This window comes from Misgurnus anguillicaudatus, chromosome 16 (assembly GCF_027580225.2).
Source record: "Misgurnus anguillicaudatus chromosome 16, ASM2758022v2, whole genome shotgun sequence".
Taxonomy (NCBI): domain Eukaryota; kingdom Metazoa; phylum Chordata; class Actinopteri; order Cypriniformes; family Cobitidae; genus Misgurnus; species Misgurnus anguillicaudatus.
This window is the reverse complement of record NC_073352.2, coordinates 29,261,773-29,283,550: the sequence shown is the minus strand read 5'-3', so window position 1 is coordinate 29,283,550 and position 21,778 is coordinate 29,261,773. Positions and strand designations below refer to the sequence as shown.

Genomic DNA, 21,778 nt, shown 5'->3' with positions numbered 1-21,778 from the left:
TATTTTCTAACAAATTTCCTTATTTAATTGCTGCATTTGTATGTTACAATTACCTACATGTTTAAGATTTGAAGCATTGATCGTCTGCAGTCGGCAATCTAATGAGAGTTTGATGTCAAATATTTGTTTATCCAGCCTGTGGCGGCTTCGCTTTGGGACGGAGCTGTGTTAGCAATTGGATTTAAAAAGCAGGGAGGCCCTTAAAATTCTGCAGCCATAGCTAATGCTGTGCTAGATCTTGCCTGGAGTCTGTCGAAGAAATGAAAATCGGACTCAATCTCTGCGGTTTTTGGACCAATCTATTGAATCGGTCCCCTTCATTAAAAATGACATCTGATGGGCAGTGCTATTTATTTTTCATGGGTGGAATAAATCATGATTCGTTTGACCTTATGTAACGTTTAAGAGAGAGGAGGAGGAAGAGGTGTGCGGTCTGATCACTCAAACCCACAAAAATAAATACGTCAGTGTGGAATATTAAAGTACTGTAAATAATTGATCGAACATTAAAAATTACCTTCTTTACTTCTGGATACATGCACATTATCTTCAAAGCATCTAGAAAGTTATTCCAAGAACAATCTAAATATTTTATAGATAAGTAATTATTTACTTATCTATAAAATTCGCTCGTAAAGCAGCTTTCCTTTCCTTACGAATAAAATCTGGTCCTGCCCTGTGTTTTTATTATAAAGCTTGTTGTATTGTAAGTAACTAACAGGGTTAGAAATTTAGCAAAACTGCTCTTTTAAGTCATGTCAATATAGACAAATTAGTCAATATAAATGTAAAGAGTACTTGAAAAAATGACATTAGTATGACATAGCTTTTCATTTACACATCATACATTTATGCAATGAGCCCACAGTTTTACCCAAAGTGACTTTCACAAGTGAGGTAAACAACATAGTGATTCGTCTTAGGGAAATAAAAGGATAATAAAATAAAAGTGCTATACAAAGTTACTTTCCAGCTGAGTGGGGGTTTTGAGATCAGCATTTGGAGGCAAATAGATGTGAGCAAATTTTCTATTGATGATTATTACACGGCACTTAAAAATGCTTGTGCCCGTTTGCATGAAAGTCCTTAAGCTAAGAAATCCCTTAAATATAAGGTTAAGGGTGCCCTTAATAAAAAATGTGTTGCAAGAAAAACCCTTAACTCTTTCCCCGCCAGCGTTTTTTTTAAAGTTGCCAGCGAGCGCCAGCATTTTTCATGATTTTCACAAAAGTTTAATGCCTTGCAGAAAATATGTTGATAACACTTTACAATAAGGTTGTTTCTGTTAGCAATTAGTTTATGCATTAGCTAAAATGAACTAACAATGATCAATAGTTCTAGAACTTTATTAATCTTTGTACATGTTAATTTCAGCATTTCTAATATATTTATAAAATCATCATAACGCACCATTATAATGCACCATGAACTAACATGAATAAATGTTCTGACATTAAGTAACATTAACAAGAATTAATATACGGTATGTTGAAAAACTATATTGTTTACTCTTTGTTCATATTAGCTAATGCATTTACCTGCATTTATGTTTACTAAAACAACCATCTTGTGATCATAGGCTTGTTTTTAAAAGTTATATACTTTCAATGCAATTAAATAAACAATTAAATGAAAATGTTGTTGATGATATCATTAAATTTAGATCTGCTTACATAGCATCAAAGGTTTTTTTATTCACTGTTTTTGCAGTGTTAATCATTACAGCTCATCACAGACGTGACTGTTGAGCGCACAAGTTTTTCATTAACTCTTTCACCGCCAGCGGTTTTTAAAAAAGTAGCCAGCGCCAGCGTTTTTCATGATTTTCACAAAAGTTTAATGCCTTCCAGAAAATGTTCTTCTTCAAATATATAAACATACAATATACCAAATGAAAGAACAGACCCTCTGCTTTCAAACAAAAAAAAACGTTTCATCCTACCTTCAGGAGTTCTTTTGTAATCAGCTTTTGAATATGGGTAGGTTTCTGCAAAAAAACACATTTTGAGCAAAAAGCAGAGATAATTCCATTTTTGTGACGGACTTTTCATAGAGATCCCATTCAGAGCGATCTTTAGGGCAATACTTCCGGTTTTAAAAAGTTGCAGAAGGGCCACCTAGTGGATAATAGCGGTATTGCGGAAAGACGGAAATACTCGTCATTGGCGGGGAAGCATTTTCTCTTGATTGACGAGATATCTCGTCAATGGCAGGGAAAGAGTTAATGTGTTAAATAGCAATAAACACTTTCTTTTGGTCTGTGTAGTCTATAAGAATATGATGTGTACAAGGGTTTGATGTTTAATTGACATTAATAATTAAGATTACAGTATAAAGGGTAGCTGTGCACACTGTGTCCCCTTAAACAATTTGGTGCACTGACGCCCCTGCATCTGGCTTTTTAGTGCAGTAAAGTAATAATATCATGTGACAATTAATCCTGGATTTACACAGGTTTTGATCTCATTTCGAGACATTCCTTTTAATATGCTGCCTTTTCAAATATTTTCAAAAATATTTTGAATGTCTGTACATCATGTCTCTCACTTTAACTATTTACTTCTCAGAAGGTCATATGTATTCTATTAATCTGAAGCTTGACTTGTGTCAGTTTGAAGATGTTAAGTGAATGTGTTTTGTATCTCTGTAGGATGATTACTTCAGAACCTGGAACCCCGAGAAAGTAGAAGATCAAGGTCAGTACAGTATATCCATTTAATGCATATGTGTTTGTATTGAATACCCAGAAAGAGAAAATCACTCATGTTTAGGGGCAGGGCCAGTTTTTGCCATCTATAGATGTGTGGGCTTGCAGATATCCTGGGTGGGCAATATATATATATATATATATATATATATATATATATATATATATATATATATATATATATATATATATATATATATATATATTAGGGGTGGCACGGTTCACAAAACCCTCGGTTCGGTTCGTATCACGGTTCTCGGTTCAGTACGGTTCTTGTTGTTATTTTTTTAACACTCCAGAAATGTATTATCTTATTAATGTATTAATTATCCATAATTTAGGATACAGTATTAAAAAAAGTTATATCATGTAATCATGCACAAACTGAATTTGACTTTAAGCACATTATTGGGAACATCCCTGAGGAAAATCAGGCGAGATTTTGACACAGCGAGAGGGAAGACATTGATGATTTCAACATGCTTTTCATTTATTTGGCAAAAAAGAGAATGTGTATTGCCATCTACATGAACTTTGTGTGCATTTTTTGCACACAAAGATAACTTGCATTTATCAAAATGCCAACTTCAGTGTAGCTTTAAGATTTATCACTGAGAGGCTGCTTAAATACTGCAGAGAGAATATGTGAACGAGAGAGAAACATAACGTTTACACCTGTAATATTTAAATCCGTCTCTTTTGTCCACTTTTGACCATTTTTGTCCTGATTACTTTAAGGGGCAGTTTATGAAATAAGATCGCGCAACTTTCACACGCTAGCAAAATGAAACTATGCGGAAATCAGCTGCTTTCGTTTTATCAACGAAAGGCTAAAAATAGCGCTGAATACGAAAAGACGTAAAACAGTGTTCATTACCTCAGATTAGATAAATGGTCGGAGAGAAGGCTGTCGCGTGTGGCTGTATCTATTGTTTTATTTCCGCTGTCATCATAGGTAACATGAAATAAAAAATGTTTCCACACACCAAACTTATACGACGCTGGCGCATCCTCCAACTGCGGGCAGACTTCTTTTTCTCTCCCTCTTGCCATTTCTACACGTAACATGACAGGCAGCACTCACTCTCCACAGCAGTCACCTCTTCAGGGGAACACGTTATCTGAGGTCACATACAGGGCACGAGGCTACATACATTGCGCATGCCATGAACCGTTGAACCGTACGACACACACGCGCTCCGAACCGAGACAAGCGAACCGAACGTTTCGGATGTTTTTCATGAACCGTGCCACCCCTAATATATATATATATACATACTGTACATACACGCACATGCACACACACACACACACACACACACACACACACACACACACACACACACACACACACACACAATTATGAAATTAATGTAATTGCACAAATTTAGATTGGAATACATTTAAATATAATGTTTTTACACGTCATATTAACAAGCGGAGAAAGTTTATGAATTATTAGGTTGCTTTTTCATGCATTAATGAAAAAACGATTAATCAAACTGCAAATAAATATAAAGAAAGCTACCAAAGAACACTAAAACAGCCAATGACCCACTTCTGATATATACTAATATGTCTGACTTTATATTACAATGAATTTCTTATTTGCATTTCCACACTGTTGTTTATGACAATCTCATTAAAGGCGTAGCACGCTTAAACCAAATTATTTTATTTGCACCAAAAACTCATTTAAAAACACCACTAATTGTCCATTACATTGATTCATCCGCTCAACAGGCACGACTGTGATTGGTTGTAATCTCAACGCTGCAATAATGCATATAAAGTAATCTGATGCAACGTGAACACATAAAATATAATGCTGCCATTGACGTTTGTCTTCATTTTCACATTTCATTTTGATCACGGCAGTTATAATAATTTTTGAGTTTAATTGTAAAGGGTCATGTTTGCCCCCTTGTCTTGAATTTAGTGGGCATTTTTAATCATCTCGTTTGCATTTTTGCCCAAAGCTCTGAGTAATTTCTGACCCTGAGACGCGAACTGACTACCCATCATTAATTGACTGCTAAATGGTCTCAAATGACTGGAATGATGCAATTAAATTTAAGTCAAGTCCTGTAACGTGATTTTGGGAAGTTAAGGTGGAGGGAGACAACAGGCTTAAAACTAAATATTGCCTACAATTCGTAAAAAAACAAGTAATTCTGCTTTTAAATCTTGTGTTGCATCAGTCAGAATCTCCATTACAGACAGAGGACTGGTGTTGATTGGTTGTATAGTAAAAATAAAATTAAATGATTTTTATTGACTAAATTCTGATTGGGTGGGCAAGACAGACATTTGGGTGGGCTAAGCCCACCTCTGCCCATGCCTGGGGCCGGCCCTGTTTAGGCGGTGGCAAAAAGAGAGAGAAGGAGAAACACATCAGATGATTTTTAAGCTTTAGCAAATCTTAAAGGCGGGATGCATGATTTTTGAGAAACACACTTGTTGCCAGTCAGCAGTAAAGGGCGTGTCTACTTACTGACATCGTTGCTTGTGCTGTGTACTGTATGTGTGGGGCGGGTCTATTAAAAGGTGATCCAGATTCTACTGGGGTAGGGGCGTGTTTGTTTATGTGATTTTAAATGCACCCCACCTTTAAATGATCGTTGATGATTTGTAAGTCATTCAACAGCAGTATCAAGATTAAAAAAAAACAGAAATTGAAAAAAGTTGCCAAGATGTCTATTTAATAGAGTTGTTAGTGTGTATAATAATTTTATGTATACATGTAGCTGTCATATACCTTTTTGTAACTTCTAATATGTAATATGATCCACACTATATTTTCACATTCATTTATTTGTCCATGATTTAAAGCACTCTTCTCCACTGAATATCCCTATATTCCTTCATAGTATAACAAAATCTCTACCACTTACTGATACATTTATATAAATGTAGCAGACGAGGCAACTATTTTATAGATACCAAAAATTAGCATATGCCAGGGTCATGAGTTTTGACTGGCAGGAAACAGAGATGATAATAATAAAACCTTGCTGCGTGTTGCTTTAGATAAAAGCATCAACAAAATGAATAAATGTAAATGCATTTAAAAAAAGAGAAATTGCTCAAAAGCCCAACAGATTTCCAGAGCTATTTCCTGAAGTGAAGATTATTCAAACGCTTGTGTTAAAAGCTGAATATAAGGTCACTGTCATAAACAGCATGTTTGATATTAGTTTAGTTTCTGCTCTGCTAAGCAATCCTGCTAATGATTACAGCAAAGCATCATAAGTGACCAATCAAAAGCAATCGCTTCCACAGAAACACAGATAGAGAGAGCAGCAGACAGATGCATGCATGACGCTACCATATGGACAGTTTGAAAATGAGGGTGTTTGTGCCATCTGTACGAGCTTCTTCTGTGGCAAAGATTTAAACTCATGAATATAATTTCAGTATAGGCAGTTCACTAAGTTTTAAAAGACATTACAAAAAATAATTTGCTTAGTCAGTACATTATGGTCTTTTTTCAAATAAAATACATACAATACACCCACAGTGTAATTTTAGGCTAGAGGCAAAAGAAAGTATAAATGTTGATTTTGGTCGAAATTTAGGTTTTCAATAAACAATAAGTACATTCAGCCTTCCTCTAGTGATCCCAATGCTAGTCTAAATAGTCATTAAACTTCTAAAATTATCTTTATTTGTATGTTTTCTGAAAGGTGTACAGGGTTTCCACGGGTCCTTGAAATCCTTGAAAGTGTGTGAATCTGGGGGAAAAATTCAAGGCCATGGGAAGTTTTTGAAAACATACATCCATAGATACAGGTCATTGAAAGTGCTGAAAGTTTTCTGGAAAAAAATCCATATTATTCCCTGTGTAGTTTAGGATAATATCATAATAATTCTAGACTTTTTAAGCACACTTTCTAATCTGTTCGCTTTAAATGCTTATATCTTCTGTATGTGAATGTTGATTCATACCAAAATGCTTTTTTGCTAATTGTGTTTGACACATGAAAACATCTTGGGTTACGTATGTAACTGTTGTTCCCTGAGAAGGGAACGATACACTGCGTCTCCCTTGCCATTATTTACTGGTGTGTCTTATGTCGTTATCGTGGGCTTATGTGTTAACTCATGTTTTTTTAAGGAGTTTAACCAAAATCCCAGTAAAAAAAACATTTACTTTGGGACAATGGAACCGGAAGTGCTAACTCGCTTCTGTGTTTTGCCTACCAAAAATACGCCATTCCTGTGGCAATCTATTGTGGATGAGAGGTTGGCATGTGTTTTGTATTGCAGTGTTTGTTATATCATCGCAACACTTCAGTGTTGTTTTACATTGATTTCACAAATCACCCGGCATCGATTCACTTCAGCTGAATTTTCATTAGACAAGAGAGACAAGCAATTTAGATCCCTCGCTCTCTCACTCTCTCTTTCTCTCCTTTATCTCTCTTCCTCTCTCTCTTGAGAGAGTTCCTTCACACTTCTTATAAACATTCACCCACCGCCCTCACAGTTACAGAGTTTCTCTCTCTCTCTCTCTCTCTCTCTCTCTCTCTCTCTCTCTTTCTCTCTCTCTCTCTCTCTTTCTGTGATCTTGTAAGCAGTATGGCTGAGGTTGACTAATTGAATTAGCTTCACACTGTAATTATTCACTTTAAAGAGAAATGAGGGTTATGATCTTGTCCATTACAGACATGACAGGAGATTTAAGGAGCTCAGAGAATACCGCGTATGCATGTTTTTGCGTATGTGTGCAGCATTGTCTTGAACGTAATCTGTTTTGGTGGCTCTGCATGCATTCTCGGTGAATTTAATTGTGTGTGTAGGCTTCATTACGGCCTTGTTATGGGCAAATTCTCTCTGAATGCCTCATTTGCATTTGTATGGTTTGGTTGTGAGCAATGTTGAGTCAGCATTTCTACGCTAAACTGCAGTGGCAGTAAACACGGCCACACGGACAGCAAAGCAACAGTCTGCCCTTTAAACTGTCTGTAAGTTATTTACACAGAGACACTATGGCTTTATCTTCAGCTGTGAAGCGGGCCGTTCAATTTTAAAAGCACTCCAGTACTGTATGTAAGAAGAGAGATACAGTGAACAGAAATATGGGAGGAATGGGAGAAATAAAAGTAGATATATGTGAAAAACACATTGGCAGGTGTGAATGTTTGTTTTAGCACATTCTTCATCATCATCATGTTGCTATTAGTGATGTGCACAACTAAATATTGAACTGCAATATTTCAATATCAATAATGACATAAATCTTCAATATTAGCAAATTATGAGCAGTTGAAATACTAAATAATGAAAAAGAAGATAAACCTGCAGATAATGTGCATAATAATAGGACCATTGCTTTCAGATTTGAGGTGTGACAGTAATTGTCTGCTATGCAGGATTGTGGTTAATGGCTGGATTGGTACTGCAGTTAATAACTGCATAGAAACCATCTCCTGAATTGTGCTGATACTTCTATAAAATATATCACTTTGATCATCTAGTTAGTTATTAGATAAACTACCTTAAAAGAAAATGCCCATAAATTGCACCATTTGAACCACATTGAAGATATTTAAGAGAGCAGTAACTTATAAGGTAACTTTCAAATTATTTTACAGTCACAGCAGTTTTTTTTTGGCACAACAGTTTTCATTTCAGTGTTTTCATACCTTATATTCTAATTCTCAGAGCTTGCAAAAGCAACTACCCAGCCTCAGAGCTTGCACACAAACAATAACCCAACATCAGAGCTTGTGCAAATACAAATATACAACCTCAGAGCTTGTGCAAATACAAATATACAACTTGTGCAAATACAAATATACAACCTCAGAGCTTGTGCAAAAAAATATGCAACCTCAGAGCTTGTGCAAATACAAATAGGCAACCTCAGATCTTGTGCAAATACAAATACACAACCTCCAAGCTTGTGCAAAAACAAAAACACAACCACAGAGCTTGTGCAAAACAAATATACAACCTCAGAGCTTGAGCAAAAACAAATATACAACCTCAGAGCTTGTGCAAAAAATATGCAACCTCACAGCTTGTGCAAATACAAATATGCAACCTCAGAGCTTGTGCAAAAAAATATGCAACCTCAGAGCTTGTGCAAATACAAATATGCAACCTCAGAGCTTGTGCAAATACAAATACAACCTCAGAGCTTGTGCAAAAAAATATGCAACCTCAGAGCTTGTGCAAATACAAATAGGCAACCTCAGATCTTGTGCAAATACAAATACACAACCTCCAAGCTTGTGCAAAAACAAAAACACAACCACAGAGCTTGTGCAAAACAAATATACAACCTCAGAGCTTGAGCAAAAACAAATATACAACCTCAGAGCTTGTGCAAAAAATATGCAACCTCACAGCTTGTGCAAATACAAATATGCAACCTCAGAGCTTGTGCAAAAAAATATGCAACCTCAGAGCTTGTGCAAATACAAATATGCAACCTCAGAGCTTGTGCAAAAAAATATGCAACTTCAGAGCTTGTGCAAATACAAATAGGCAACCTTATAGCTTGTGCAAAAAAATATGCAACCTCAGAGCTTGTGCAAATACAAATATGCAACCTCAGAGCTTGTGCAAAAAAATATGCAACCTCAGAGCTTGTGCAAATACAAATAGGCAACCTCAGAGCTTGTGCAGATACAAATAGGCAACCTCAGAGCTTGTGCAAAACAAATACACAACCTCCAAGCTTGTGCAAAAACAATAACCCAACCTCAGAGCTTGTGCAAAACAAATATGCAACCTCAGAGCTTGTGCAAAAACAAATAGGCAACCTCAGAGCTTGTGCAAAACAAATACGCAACCTCAGAGCTTGTGCAAATAGAAATAGGCAACCTCAGAGCTTGTGCAAAAAAATATGCAACCTCAGAGCTTGTGCAAAAACAAGTAAGCAACCTCAGAGCTTGTGCAAAAACAAATACAAATACACAACATCAGAGCTTGTGCAAAACAAATAGGCAACCTCAGAGCTTGAGCAAAAACAAAAAGGCAACCTCAGAGCTTGTGCAAAACAAATAGGCAACCTCAGAGCTTGTGCAAAACAATTAGGCAACCTCAGAGGTTATGCAAAACAAATAGGCAACCTCAGACCTTGTGCAAAATAAATAGGAAACCTCAGAGCTTGTGCAAAACAAATAGGAAACCTCAGAGCTTGTGCAAAACAAATAGGCAACCTCAGAGCTTGTGCAAAACAATTAGGCAACCTCAGAGCTTATGTAAAACAAATAGGCAACCTCAGACCTTGTGCAAAACAAATAGGAAACCTCAGAGCTTGTGCAAAAAACAATACTGCACAAACAACTTAACAACCTCAGAGCTTGTGCAAAAACAAGTAAGCAACCTCAGAGCTTGTGCAAAAACAAATACAAATACACAACCTCAGAGCTTGAGCAAAAACAAAAAGGCAACCTCAGAGCTTGTGCAAAACAAATAGGCAACCTCAGAGCTTGTGCAAAACAATTAGGCAACCTCAGAGCTTATGCAAAACAAATAGGCAACCTCAGAGCTTGAGCAAAACAAATAGGCAACCTCAGAGCTTATGCAAAACAAATAGGCAACCTCAGAGCTTATGCAAAACAAATAGGCAACCTCAGAGCTTGAGCAAAACAAATAGGCAACCTCAGAGCTTATGCAAAACAAATAGGCAACCTCAGACCTTGTGCAAAACAAATAGGCAACCTCAGAGCTTATGCAAAACAAATAGGCAACCTCAGAGCTTGAGCAAAACAAATAGGCAACCTCAGAGCTTATGCAAAACAAATAGGCAACCTCAGAGCTTGAGCAAAACAAATAGGCAACCTCAGAGCTTATGCAAAACAAATAGGCAACCTCAGACCTTGTGCAAAACAAATAGGCAACCTCAGAGCTTATGCAAAACAAATAGGCAACCTCAGACCTTGTGCAAAACAAATAGGAAACCTCAGAGCTTGTGCAAAACAAATAGGCAACCTCAGAGCTTGAGCAAAACAAATAGGCAACCTCAGAGCTTATGCAAAACAAATAGGCAACCTCAGACCTTGTGCTAAACAAATAGGAAACCTCAGAGCTTGTGCAAAACAAATAGGCAACCTCAGACCTTGTGCTAAACAAATAGGCAACCTCAGAGCTTATGCAAAACAAATAGGCAACCTCAGAGCTTGAGCAAAACAAATAGGCAACCTCAGAGCTTATGCAAAACAAATAGGCAACCTCAGACCTTGTGCAAAACAAATAGGCAACCTCAGAGCTTATGCAAAACAAATAGGCAACCTCAGACCTTGTGCAAAACAAATAGGAAACCTCAGAGCTTGTGCAAAACAAATAGGCAACCTCAGAGCTTGAGCAAAACAAATAGGCAACCTCAGAGCTTATGCAAAACAAATAGGCAACCTCAGACCTTGTGCTAAACAAATAGGAAACCTCAGAGCTTGTGCAAAACAAATAGGCAACCGCAGAGCTTGTGCAAAACAATTAGGCAGCCTCAGAGCTTATGCAAAACAAATAGGCAACCTCAGACCTTGTGCAAAACAAATAGGAAACCTCAGAGCTTGTGCAAAAAACAATACTGCACAAACAACTTAACAACCTCAGAGCTTACACACAAACAACTATGCAACTTCAAAGCTCGCACACAGACAACTTAAACCTCATTCATACAGACCTCTGGTCCCAGAAAATACCCGTAAAATTGCCAGACAAGCGGCTGTGTGAACAAAAACTCGTTCCGTTAATCTTCTGGGATCGTTGCCGGAAAGAGGACCTAGTAAGATACGCGGGTAACCCTCTGTGTGAACAAAAAGCCGCAAAAATGCCGTAATGGGCGTGTCGAAGTGAGGACGCGCGCGTCATCATCACAACACAAGTTATGGTTCAGCTCCTTACAACGAGATAACATGCATATAAACATTCATCACGAGAAATGTTGCAAACTAGATTGACGCAGTAATCAGGAAATGATAAATGACACGCATAAACAATGACGCACGTGCCGTAGTTAGGACGCGCGTGTCATGGCAACATGAAGTTGGTTCAACTCTTTAAAATGAGGGATTTACAACATTCACAACGAGAAATGTCAGCAAACTGGACTAAAGCAGATATCAGGTAAGTTAGCTCATTACCTACTTACTGCGTTGAAACGGAGATCATTCAGCAGCATTAAAGCAACCTCAGAGCTCGCACAGTAAACACATACCCAACCTTAGAGCTCACATGTATAACAAATGCACAACCTCGTACACAAAGTCTTACAACAACTAGAAAATCTACACTAAGACACAGTGAGGAATATAAAAGAGAAATGAGATTTCAGTAAAAAATGCTTCTTAATGATTTGCCAGAGGAAATAGACCACCAGTACAATAAGTGTTTCTCACTTTACTTTCCAATGGCCGATTTGGCAAAAAGTTAACTTTTGACTCTCAGTCTACATCAAGGACAAGAAATCTGATCTAGTTATCGGGTCTTTACCCTCTTGACCAGTCAAATTGGCATTAATTAACCCTACTGCATTTATTTCCTCTCAGTTTCTTGATTTCTTCGCTATGGTAAATAGAAGTAATTGGCCAAATGTGTAGCTTGGATCTTTTGTTTACTTGTCATCAATACTAGAGAAACTCTCATCGGCCTTTCTCTCAATTTCACCACAGCTGATTGGTCCCTAGGGTTCAGTCATTGATTCAGATGCCTGAAACACATGGGCATGTGGCTTGAAAGCACAAATGCTCTTGAAATAATAGATTTTTTACTGTATTTCTTTTTTGCCATCTATAATAGTGTAGTAAAAGTTAAAAGTGCTTTTAGTGTTTAGTTTTGTTTTGGCTGGTTTTGGAGGTGAGACTTTATCAGAGACAGACTAGTAAAGTTTTGAAGGAGACCAAATTTTAAAGAGGTCATCAAATTCCCAGAAGCTGAGAAAAAAGGCGGTGAGATGTGATGGAAGGACAGTGTCTTCTCTGAGCCATTCATCACATAAAAGACTCCAAAATACCTTAAAGAAAAGTTCCAACAATGAATTATTTATCATTATTTACCAGCACACTTTCAAAACCTGTAACATTTACTTTATGTTGACCAAAGCAGTTTATTTGAAATATGTCTGTGTTTTCTCTGGAAGTGTCCTGAAGTTTACCTTACTTTTTCATTTACACTCATATGCACCTGAACACCCACAGATGTTCAGAAACTCTGTTCATCTGTGCATGTGACCTCTGAAGGGCATCATAATGTCCATGTTATGAGATCAGATGTCCCTGCAGCCATGAAGGCCTGATCCACAGACAAGCACAGATAGCTGGATTTCTCTTGAATGTCCTCAAGCTTTTTCCTGTCTCTCTCTCTGTCTCTCTGCTATGACTGTGGGAGTCAAGGACAGACAGACATACACAGAGAGAAAGAGAGAGAGAGACAACACTGTGCATAAACCTTCAGTGACCTCATCATTATATTAGCATGAGTAAATCTCACAAAAACATGACCAGGTCACACATGTAGAGTATGAGGTTTGTGTGAGAGCTAGATTTAGAAAATAGATAACATTAACTGACTACAAAGCTCATTAATACAGTGCATTAACCCTGTGTATGTGTGAGTAAAGCTAAAGTGATTTAATTAAATTAGAAATGTGCTTTTATAAGCGTTTCAAAACTCATTCGCAAATTCATTCATGAGTTCAGCAATAAAGACAGTGTTTTTTCAGATATTTTAAAATTCATTCCATTAGAGTAGACCAATGAATAGGATATGATGCAGAATAGCGTGAGTGTGGTGTTTGCATGTGTTTACATGATTGTGTGTGGTGTTTGTGTGTGTGTGGTGCTTGTATATGTGTGTCCGGTGAGTGTGTGGGATTTTTGCATGAGTGTGTTTGTGTGGGGTGTTTACATAAGTGTGCTTGCGTGGTGTTTGCATGAATGTGTGTGTTTGCGTCAGTGTGTTTATGTGGGGTGTTTGTAATGTTTGCGTGAGTATGTGTAATCTTTGCATGAGTGTGTTTGTGTGGGTGTGTATGGTGTTTACATGTGTGTGTTTATGTGGGGTGTTTGCGTGAGTTTGTGTGGTGCTTACATGTGTGTGCAAGATTTTTGCGTGAGGGTGTTTTTTTGGGTGTTTGCATGAATGTGTGTGATGTTTGCATGAGTGTTTTTGTGTGGGTGTGTATGGTGTTTGCGTTTGTGTGTGGTGTTTGGCTGAGTGTTTTTGCATAGGTGTGTATGGTGTTTACGTGAGTGTGTTTATGTGGGGTGTTTGTGGTGTTTGCGTGAGTGTGTGTGGTGCTTACATGTGTGTGCCTGGTGGGTGTGTGGGATTTTTGCATGAAGGTGTTTGCATAAGTGTGTTTGCTTGATGTTTGCATAAATGTGTGTGATGTTTGCATGAGTGTTTTTGTGTGGGTGTGTATGGTGTTTGTGTTTTTGTGTGGTGTTTGGGTGAGTGTGTTTGCATGGGTTTGTATGGTGTTTGCATGAGTGTGTTTATGTGGTGTATGGTGTTTGCATGAGTGTGTTTGTGTGGGGTATTTGCATAAGTGTGTGTGTATATGGTGTTTGTGTTTTTGTGTGGTGTTTGGGTGAGTGTGTTTGCATGGGTGTGTATGGTGTTTGCGTGAGTGTTTTTATGTAGGGTGTATGGTGTTCGCATGAGTGTTTTTATGTGTGTGTGTGTGTGTGTGTATGTGTGTGTGTGTGTGTGTGTGTGTGTGTGTGTGTGTGTGTGTGTGTCTGTCTGTGTGTGTTTGTGTGTGGTGTTTGCATGTGTGTGGTGTTTGCATAAGCATGTTTGCGTGGTGTTTGCATAAATGTGTGTGATGTTTGCATGAGTGTTTTTGTGTGGGTGTGTATGGTGTTTGCGTTTGTGTGTGGTGTTTGGGTGAGTGTGTTTGCATGGGTGTGTATGGTGTTTGTGTGAGTGTTTTTATGTGGGATGTGTATGGTGTTTGCGTGAGTGTGTTTGTGTGGGGTGTGTATGGTGTTTGCTTGAGTGTGTTTATGTGAGATGTGTATGGTGTTTGCTTGAGTGTGTTTATGTGGGGTGTGTATGGTGTTTGCGTGAGTGTTTTTATGTGGGGTGTGTATGGTGTTTGCGTTTATGTGGGGTGTGTATGGTGTTTGCGTGAGTATGTTTATGTGGGGTGTTCGCATAAGTGTGTGTGTGTGTGTGTGTGTGTGTGTGTGTCTGTCTGTCTGTGTGTGTTTGTGTGGGGTGTTTGCATGTGTGTGGTGTTTGCGTGAGTGTGTATGGTGTTTGCATGAGTGTGTTTATGTGGGGTGTTTAAATAAGTGTGTGATGTTTATGTGTTTTTTGTGTGTGGTGTTTGTGTGAGTGTGTCTGTGTGGGGTGCTTGCATGTGTGTGTTTGTAGTATTTGCGTGATTTTTGAATGAGTGTGTTTGCGTTGGTGTGTATGGTGTTTGTGTGAGTGTGTTTATGTGGGGTGTTTGCATAAGTGTGTGATATTTGTGTGCATGTGTGTGTGTATGGTGTTTGTGGGAGTGTGTCTGTGTGAGGTGTAGGGTTGTGCCAATAGACAATAGTATTGTGTATCGATGATCGTCAGACATATTGCCAATAGCAGGCTTTCATGACGATACTTTGGGGATGGTTATTATTATTATCATCATAGTTCCACATTAACATGCGCATTGCGTGCTTTTCCATGAATGAGAGGGTTTGTGGGATTCACTTTGCAAGAGATAGCTTGTAAGGCGTGCGGATTCCTGGCACACACCTGGACTTAATGCACGTGTCTTGGACTCTTGCTCGGACCTAATGGGCGTAGCATGGACTCCTTCTGTAATGCGCATGATTTGGACTCTTCCTCCAACATCAGCTTGTAATACGTGGCGGCTCTGACATTTTCTTGTACTAGAGAGGTTGCTCCTTGTCACGCAGGAAATTTTAGAGCCCTCGGATTAATGACATAGTTTTTAAGAAGGGTGCAGTCATGACAGTGTTGCCCTTACTTCTTTTTTCTCCATCAATCAGGTGACTTTTCATAAATGAGTAAAAACTGAACAAATAAATAAATGAGTAAAATACTGCCCCCCCATACTATCGTTTGTCTGCAAACTCACAGGCTAACGATAGGACAATCTCAAAATGGGTCATAGCGGCCAACACTAGTGGGGTGTTTACGCGTGTGTGTGTGTATTGTTTGCATGAGTTTGTTTGCATGGTTGTGTATGTTGTTTGCGTGAGGTTGTTTGTGTGAATGTGTGGTGTTTGTGTGCGGTGTTTACATGAGTTTGTTTGCATGAGTGTGTGTGGGGCTTGCAAAGACTCTCTTCTTGATTTCTTTATGCTACCTCTGGGTTTAATTTTTAAGAAATACAGAATTTCTTTTCACCTGTATTCTGATGATGCTCAGTTGTATTCTTTTTAATAAAAATGCATTGGGAACTCTGTTTACATGTATCCAAGAACTCAAACTATGGGTTAAGAAGAGTTTCTTGACACTAAATAAGGTCAAACTGAGGTGATCGTGTTTGAACCCAGTGACACTTTTTTTTGTAATTTTCATGACTGTGACCTTGGTGATTTAACCCAGTGGGTCATCCCATGTGTAAAGAACCTATGTGTTTTTTTCAATTACAGTTTAAGGTTAGACAAGCAGATAAATAGTGTTTCTTTCATCTTCGCCGTCTGGCTCAGGTAAAAAGGTTTCTATCAAAAAAGACCTTTGAGAAAGGAATTCGTGTATTTATAACATCACGGCAAGATTAATGCAATTCACTGTATAATGGGATTAATCATTCTTCTATGGAGCCGCTTCAGCTGGTCCAAAATGCAGCAGCCAGGCTTCTGATTGGTACTCATAAGTTCCAGCATATCACTCCCATGTTGGTCAATTTACAATGGTTACCAAATTATAACTTACGTTTTAAAAGCACAACATTTTGCACCTAGCTATCTCACTGAGTTGTTGCACCCACACAAAGCAGTGAGGCCAGTTAGATCCGGGTTTTTAGAAGTGATAACTGTCCCAAGGTGAAGACGCAAGAATTGTGGTGATCGAACTTTTGAAATTGCCTGTTCAACTCTTTGTCTTCTGAACTGCACCGTCAATAGCTACTTTTAAATTTATGGTTAATCTCTACCTCTTTGCGATTGCCAATGGCTCGATACGTTTTTTTCTTTCTGTGTCATTTTTAAATGTAAATTATTGTTGTTTATTGAATTGATCAGCACTTTGGTCAACCCCAGGTTGTTATAAAACGTGCTATATAAATAATGAATAGAACGAAAGAGTATGTGTTTGTGTGTACGGGTGGAATTGATTATCTTGGTTCCGTGTATCAATTTGCAAGAGAGACACTTGAAAACAAGCACAGCAAACACTGAAAATAAACCACCAGATCAATTCAGACACGTCCTTCTGAGAGCGAGAAACTGTGTGTTATCTGTGTTAGCAGATTAAAGCTGATTGTTTCTGATTCTCTTATAAACTAAAACACCCAGAGGAAAATCTTACTGGTCTCCCTTTAGTTCTTTGAGGATTTAAGATTGTCTTAGATGTTTCTTTAAGATTAGGGGTTTACAAAGTCAGTGGGGGTCCCTTTTAACACAACATACATATTGACGGATCGGGTAAATTTAGCTTGGTTCACACAGTATATACTTACACGTGTAAGTCTGGAAATGGTGTTTTCACACTAGGGTTGTGCCGATAGATGATACTATAATGTGAGTTTGGTTATAGCAGTTGTTCTCAAACTTTTCAGCTTGCGACTCCCTTTGTGTAGGGTGCATCCCTTTGCCGTTTGCTAGCTTCCGTTTTCTTCTTGTGCACTGGTTGGCCATAATGAAAAGCCAATCAGAATGATCCAAGTCCCAGACGAGCTCCATTGCTGATGCAAAATGCTAATCCGGCCCAAAAAATGGGCAGTGAAGTACTATTTGGAGTTTCTCAGTAAATTTAATCATTATGGACAATGTCAGTAAAGATTGTGGCGAGTTTTACATTCTGTAAAAAGGTCCAGAGAAATTACCTCAGGTAATACTAATCCAGTGCGAATAGACCAACTGTAAATATACACATAAATTTCGTCATTTCTTGTTATTTCGCGGTTTTCTTTCAAATATAAAAGCGCTTGAATAAGCATTTACTTGCGTCCTAGGCGGAAAAACATTAATACGGAAACTGAATACGGAACTGTTTCTGAAACTGACATTCTTCACAAACTAAAATTAAACACAGTGTTTCGAGTTTTTCTTGTCTGTGTCATGTTGTTTGCACATGTGATGTGCACATTTCTTCCTGATGTGATGACAAGAGAGGTCACGTGCTGCGTAATTGATTTATCCCTCCCACTTCTGAATCTTTTACTGAGATTTTTTAATCCTGTGCAAATTGACCATCAATATTACAGACGTCCTGTGGTAAAGTTAAATAACACCATCTACCCCCGTAAAACTAATCCCATCCGAATAGGGCTTAAGTCAGGTGATGCTCAAAACCTGCCCTGCGGCTGACCGGTGACTTGGTGTGTACCTAGCTTTACTCTTATGTCTCAGGAGGAATGTCTGAGATTGCAGAAGAATTCAGCAAACACTCCTAAGTGGTTCCCTGTTTAGTCCAGAAGTCTTTCTTTTTTTTGTAGCTTTCAAGTTTTTTTTTTTGGACTTATAGTATAACATGTATTTTATAATACATACAGTACTTTATTAAAAGTCCAAGTGTTTTCGAAGCTTTGATTGTGTTTATGGTGCACAACAAAAAATGTTTTGGGGCGGCAGTGGTTCATGTAGGTTGTCTACAAATCTGAAGTTGGTCAGTCGATGCGCTTCGCTGAGCCTCATTGCACTTAAGCATATATGCGGATGTGCACGTCGCGAATGTGACGCCACAAACAGCAAGTCTGGAAAAAAACTGTTATGGTGTTCTTGATTCTCAACCTGTGGATGTTTTTCATCCCTAAAAGGGAGTTTGGGAACTTACAGCAAAGCACAGATGACAACAGGTTTACTCGAGACAGCGCAAGCTAGCATGAAGGTAAAGCTAACCTTTTAGCGATGATGCTTATAGTGGCAATTCTTTCAGACCAATCAGTGATCTAATAGTGTTTTTGCATCACATTTTGGTATCAGCTCAGGTCGCTTGAAACCCCAACCAAGGTGGAACTAAATAAAGTATTGGGTACCGTGTACTACACCCAGTGGAAAAGCCCCCAAAAGTAGGCTGACCCGACCCAAACCGTGGGGTACATGCAACGGAAAAGCGCCATAACACACCAACTAAAGTTTGAAAAATGGTATCACGAAAAATGTCCACTTTAATAAAGTACGCTTAACATTTAAAGTGTCAACATTTAAAGTCGATCAAAAAGTCCATCAAATTATGGGTATTATGAACGAGTATTGTTCAAAATTTTAAGACAACTTTTATGAAAGGGTTATAATTTTGTGTAGCTTGTGTGTGTGGGTCCAGAGAGAGGGAAAACAGAAAGATAATGTATGAAGGGATGCATCAATATGAAAAGTTTGGAAAACAGTGTTTTGCAACGTTGTAGTCAAACTGTAATGTTTGTGTTGAACAGAAACGTCGAGCGCACCGGGACCACGGGCAGAACAAGCCTCAAAAACACAGATCAGGAGCAGAGCAACTGATGGTGAGTGAATGTTTGAGTCTGAATCCATGACAAATGTCAAATGAAAACACTTAGCCTGTTTAGTTTCATACTGTAAATCTTGATGACTTCTTAAAATGAATAGACCTGCCAGATTTATGATTTCCTTAAATCTAACAGGCACACTAAAAAGCACAACAGCTCCTTGCTGTTTAGCAAAAATCCATATAAAAGCTTGTCTCTTCAGTAAAACATTTTGACACAGCACATCTTAAAGGGACATTCCACTTTTTATAAAAATATACTCATTTTCCAGCTCCCCTAGAGTTAAACATTTGATTTTTACCATTTTGGAATCGATTCAGCTGATCTCCGGGTCTGGCGCTAGCACTTTTAGCATAGCTTAGCACAATCCATTGAATCTGATTAGACCATTAGCATCGCGCTAAAAAATAACTAAAGATTTTCGATATTTTTCCTATTTAAAACTTGACTCTTCTGTAGTTACATTGGAGGGAGTTACATTAGGGGAGCTGGAAAATTATTATTTTTTTGGTGTCCACCCACAAATGTGCAGCAGGAAAAATGTATCTTTGAATATTGATGATAAATTTTTTTGTGTGTGTGTGTGGTGTGTGCTCTTCTGACCTGTACATTCTGATGCTTCTGCAAAAGAATAAATCTAAATTCTTCTTTGAAACATCCACACACCTGAGATAACTCAGGCAATTGAATTATCTCAAATCATCATAAACTCGGACAGTAATAAGCCAGTTTCTCTCCAACATGATAGCTGTGACTTCTGACCTTGTGACCCGTTGACCTCACTGTCGCTCTCTTCTGTATTCTGATGCATAATAACTCCTGTTTCGGTCCGGGTTGCCACAGCAACAGTGGATGTGAGTGTGACAGTAATTGGGCCGTTCTGTGAGAGAGGTGAACTATAAGCCCTGAGGTGAGAGGCCACAGTCCCACCTGAAGCGCCTCTGCATCACTGTGATTAGACACTTGACCCCATGCTCCTCTGAGAGAAAAAGAGAGAGAGAGAGTGAGTAGGGCGAGTCGTCTCTTCAGATGGTCTGACAGCCTGCACGTGTCCTGCAGCATTTGAGCTGCAGTGTCTGAATGTGCAGAGACGCTCTTGAGCTGGAATGGCCTCCAGCACAGCACTGCGCTTTCATCTAATTAAACCACGGAGAGGCGGACGGCCGGAGTCAGTGAGCCAATAAACCTTGAGCTTCCCTCTCTGTCCTGATGCTTGAACAGCATCTCCTTCATTACTCAGAGTGTGTGTGCGTATCTGTCAGCGTGAGTGTTTGTGTATCTGTGTTTCTTTGTGTGTATCTGTGGGATTGTTTTCCGTGTGTGTCTTTGTGTGTGTCTTTGTGTACATGCGTGTTTGGGGTGTGTGTATGTGTGTTCATGTGAGTGCACTTGGTGTGTTACTTTTTGGCGCGCATACGTGTGTGTAAGGGGGTGTCTGTGTGTATGTGTGTGTGTGTGTGTGTTCATGTGTGTTTCTTTCTGTGAGTGTTAGTGTGTGTTCAGGTGTGTGTGTTTGTTTGTATGAGTATTAGGGTGTGTGTGTGTGTGTGTGTGTGTGTGTGTGTGTGTGTGTGTGTGTGTGTGTGTGTGTGTGTGCGTGCGTGCCTGTGTGTGTGTGTGCGCGCGCGTGTGTGTGTGTGAGTGAGTGAGTGAGTAAGTGTGTGTGCGCGTCTGTCTGTCTGTGTGTGTGTGTGTGTGTGTGTGTGTGTCTGTGTCTGTGTGAGTGTTTGCCTGTTTGTATCTGTGTTTGTGTCTTTCTGTATGTGTGTCTGTGTGACTGTTTGACTGTGTGTGTGTGTGCGCGTGTGTGTACATGTATGTGGGGGTGTCTGTGTGTATCTGTGTGTGTGTTTTTTTCTGTTTGTGTGTGTGTGTGTGTGTCTGGGTGCGTGTTCATGTTTGTGTCTTGCTGTGTGTGTTTGTGTGTGTGTCTGGGTGCGTGTTCATGTGTGTGTCTGTCTGTGTGTGTGTGTGTGTGTGTGTGTGTGTGTGTGTGTGTGTGTGTGTGTGCGTGTGTGTGTGTGTGTGTGTCTGTGTGACTGTTTGCTTGTGTATGAATGTTTGAGTGTGTGCATCTGTACTGTGTGTCTGTGTTTTTCCTGTGTGTGAGTGTTGTGTGTCTTTTTGTATGTGTGTATCTGTGTGCTTGCGTGTGTGTGAATGTTTGGACATTTAAGGAGCAGGAGCAGTTTTTGTTTGTTTGTGTGTGTCTGTTTGAGTGTTTGCCTGTGTGTGTCTGTCTGAGTATTTCTTTGTGAGTGTTTTTATGAGTGTGTGTGTGTGTGTGTGTGTGTGTGTGTGTGTGTGTGTGTGTGTGTGTGTGTGTGTGTGTGTATGTGTGCTCTCGTGCTTATGTGATTGTCCCTTACGAAAATTAACACTTTATCCTGTAGTAAAGCCATGGTTTTGTTAAATGTGTAAATGTTGTTGTTGTAAATTGTGTTCATTTTTTAATCCAGGGGGTTTAGTGCAGCTTATACAGATTA

At 38.8% G+C, this 21,778-nt stretch overlaps 2 protein-coding genes across 4 annotated transcripts in view; both read left to right on the top strand.

Moving 5' to 3' along the window:
- Nucleotides 1–21,778, top strand: part of spock1 (SPARC (osteonectin), cwcv and kazal like domains proteoglycan 1) — a 190,704-nt gene that overhangs the window by 98,955 nt on the left and 69,971 nt on the right. For all 3 annotated transcript variants that reach the window (XR_012358020.1, XM_055177305.2, XM_055177306.2), the window contains exons 3-4: nucleotides 2,651–2,696; nucleotides 19,218–19,289. Coding sequence is in view for 2 of the 3 variants with exons in the window: in XM_055177305.2 (XP_055033280.2) it covers nucleotides 2,651–2,696; nucleotides 19,218–19,289 (118 nt within the window). In the remaining variant the exon portion in view is untranslated. The remainder of the gene's footprint in view (nucleotides 1–2,650; nucleotides 2,697–19,217; nucleotides 19,290–21,778) is intronic.
- The window catches only part of etf1a (eukaryotic translation termination factor 1a), a 112,398-nt gene continuing 110,905 nt past the window's right edge, over nucleotides 20,286–21,778 (top strand). Inside the window, exon 1 of the mRNA XM_073854484.1 lies at nucleotides 20,286–20,294. The gene's annotated coding sequence lies outside the window, so the exon portion shown is untranslated. The remainder of the gene's footprint in view (nucleotides 20,295–21,778) is intronic.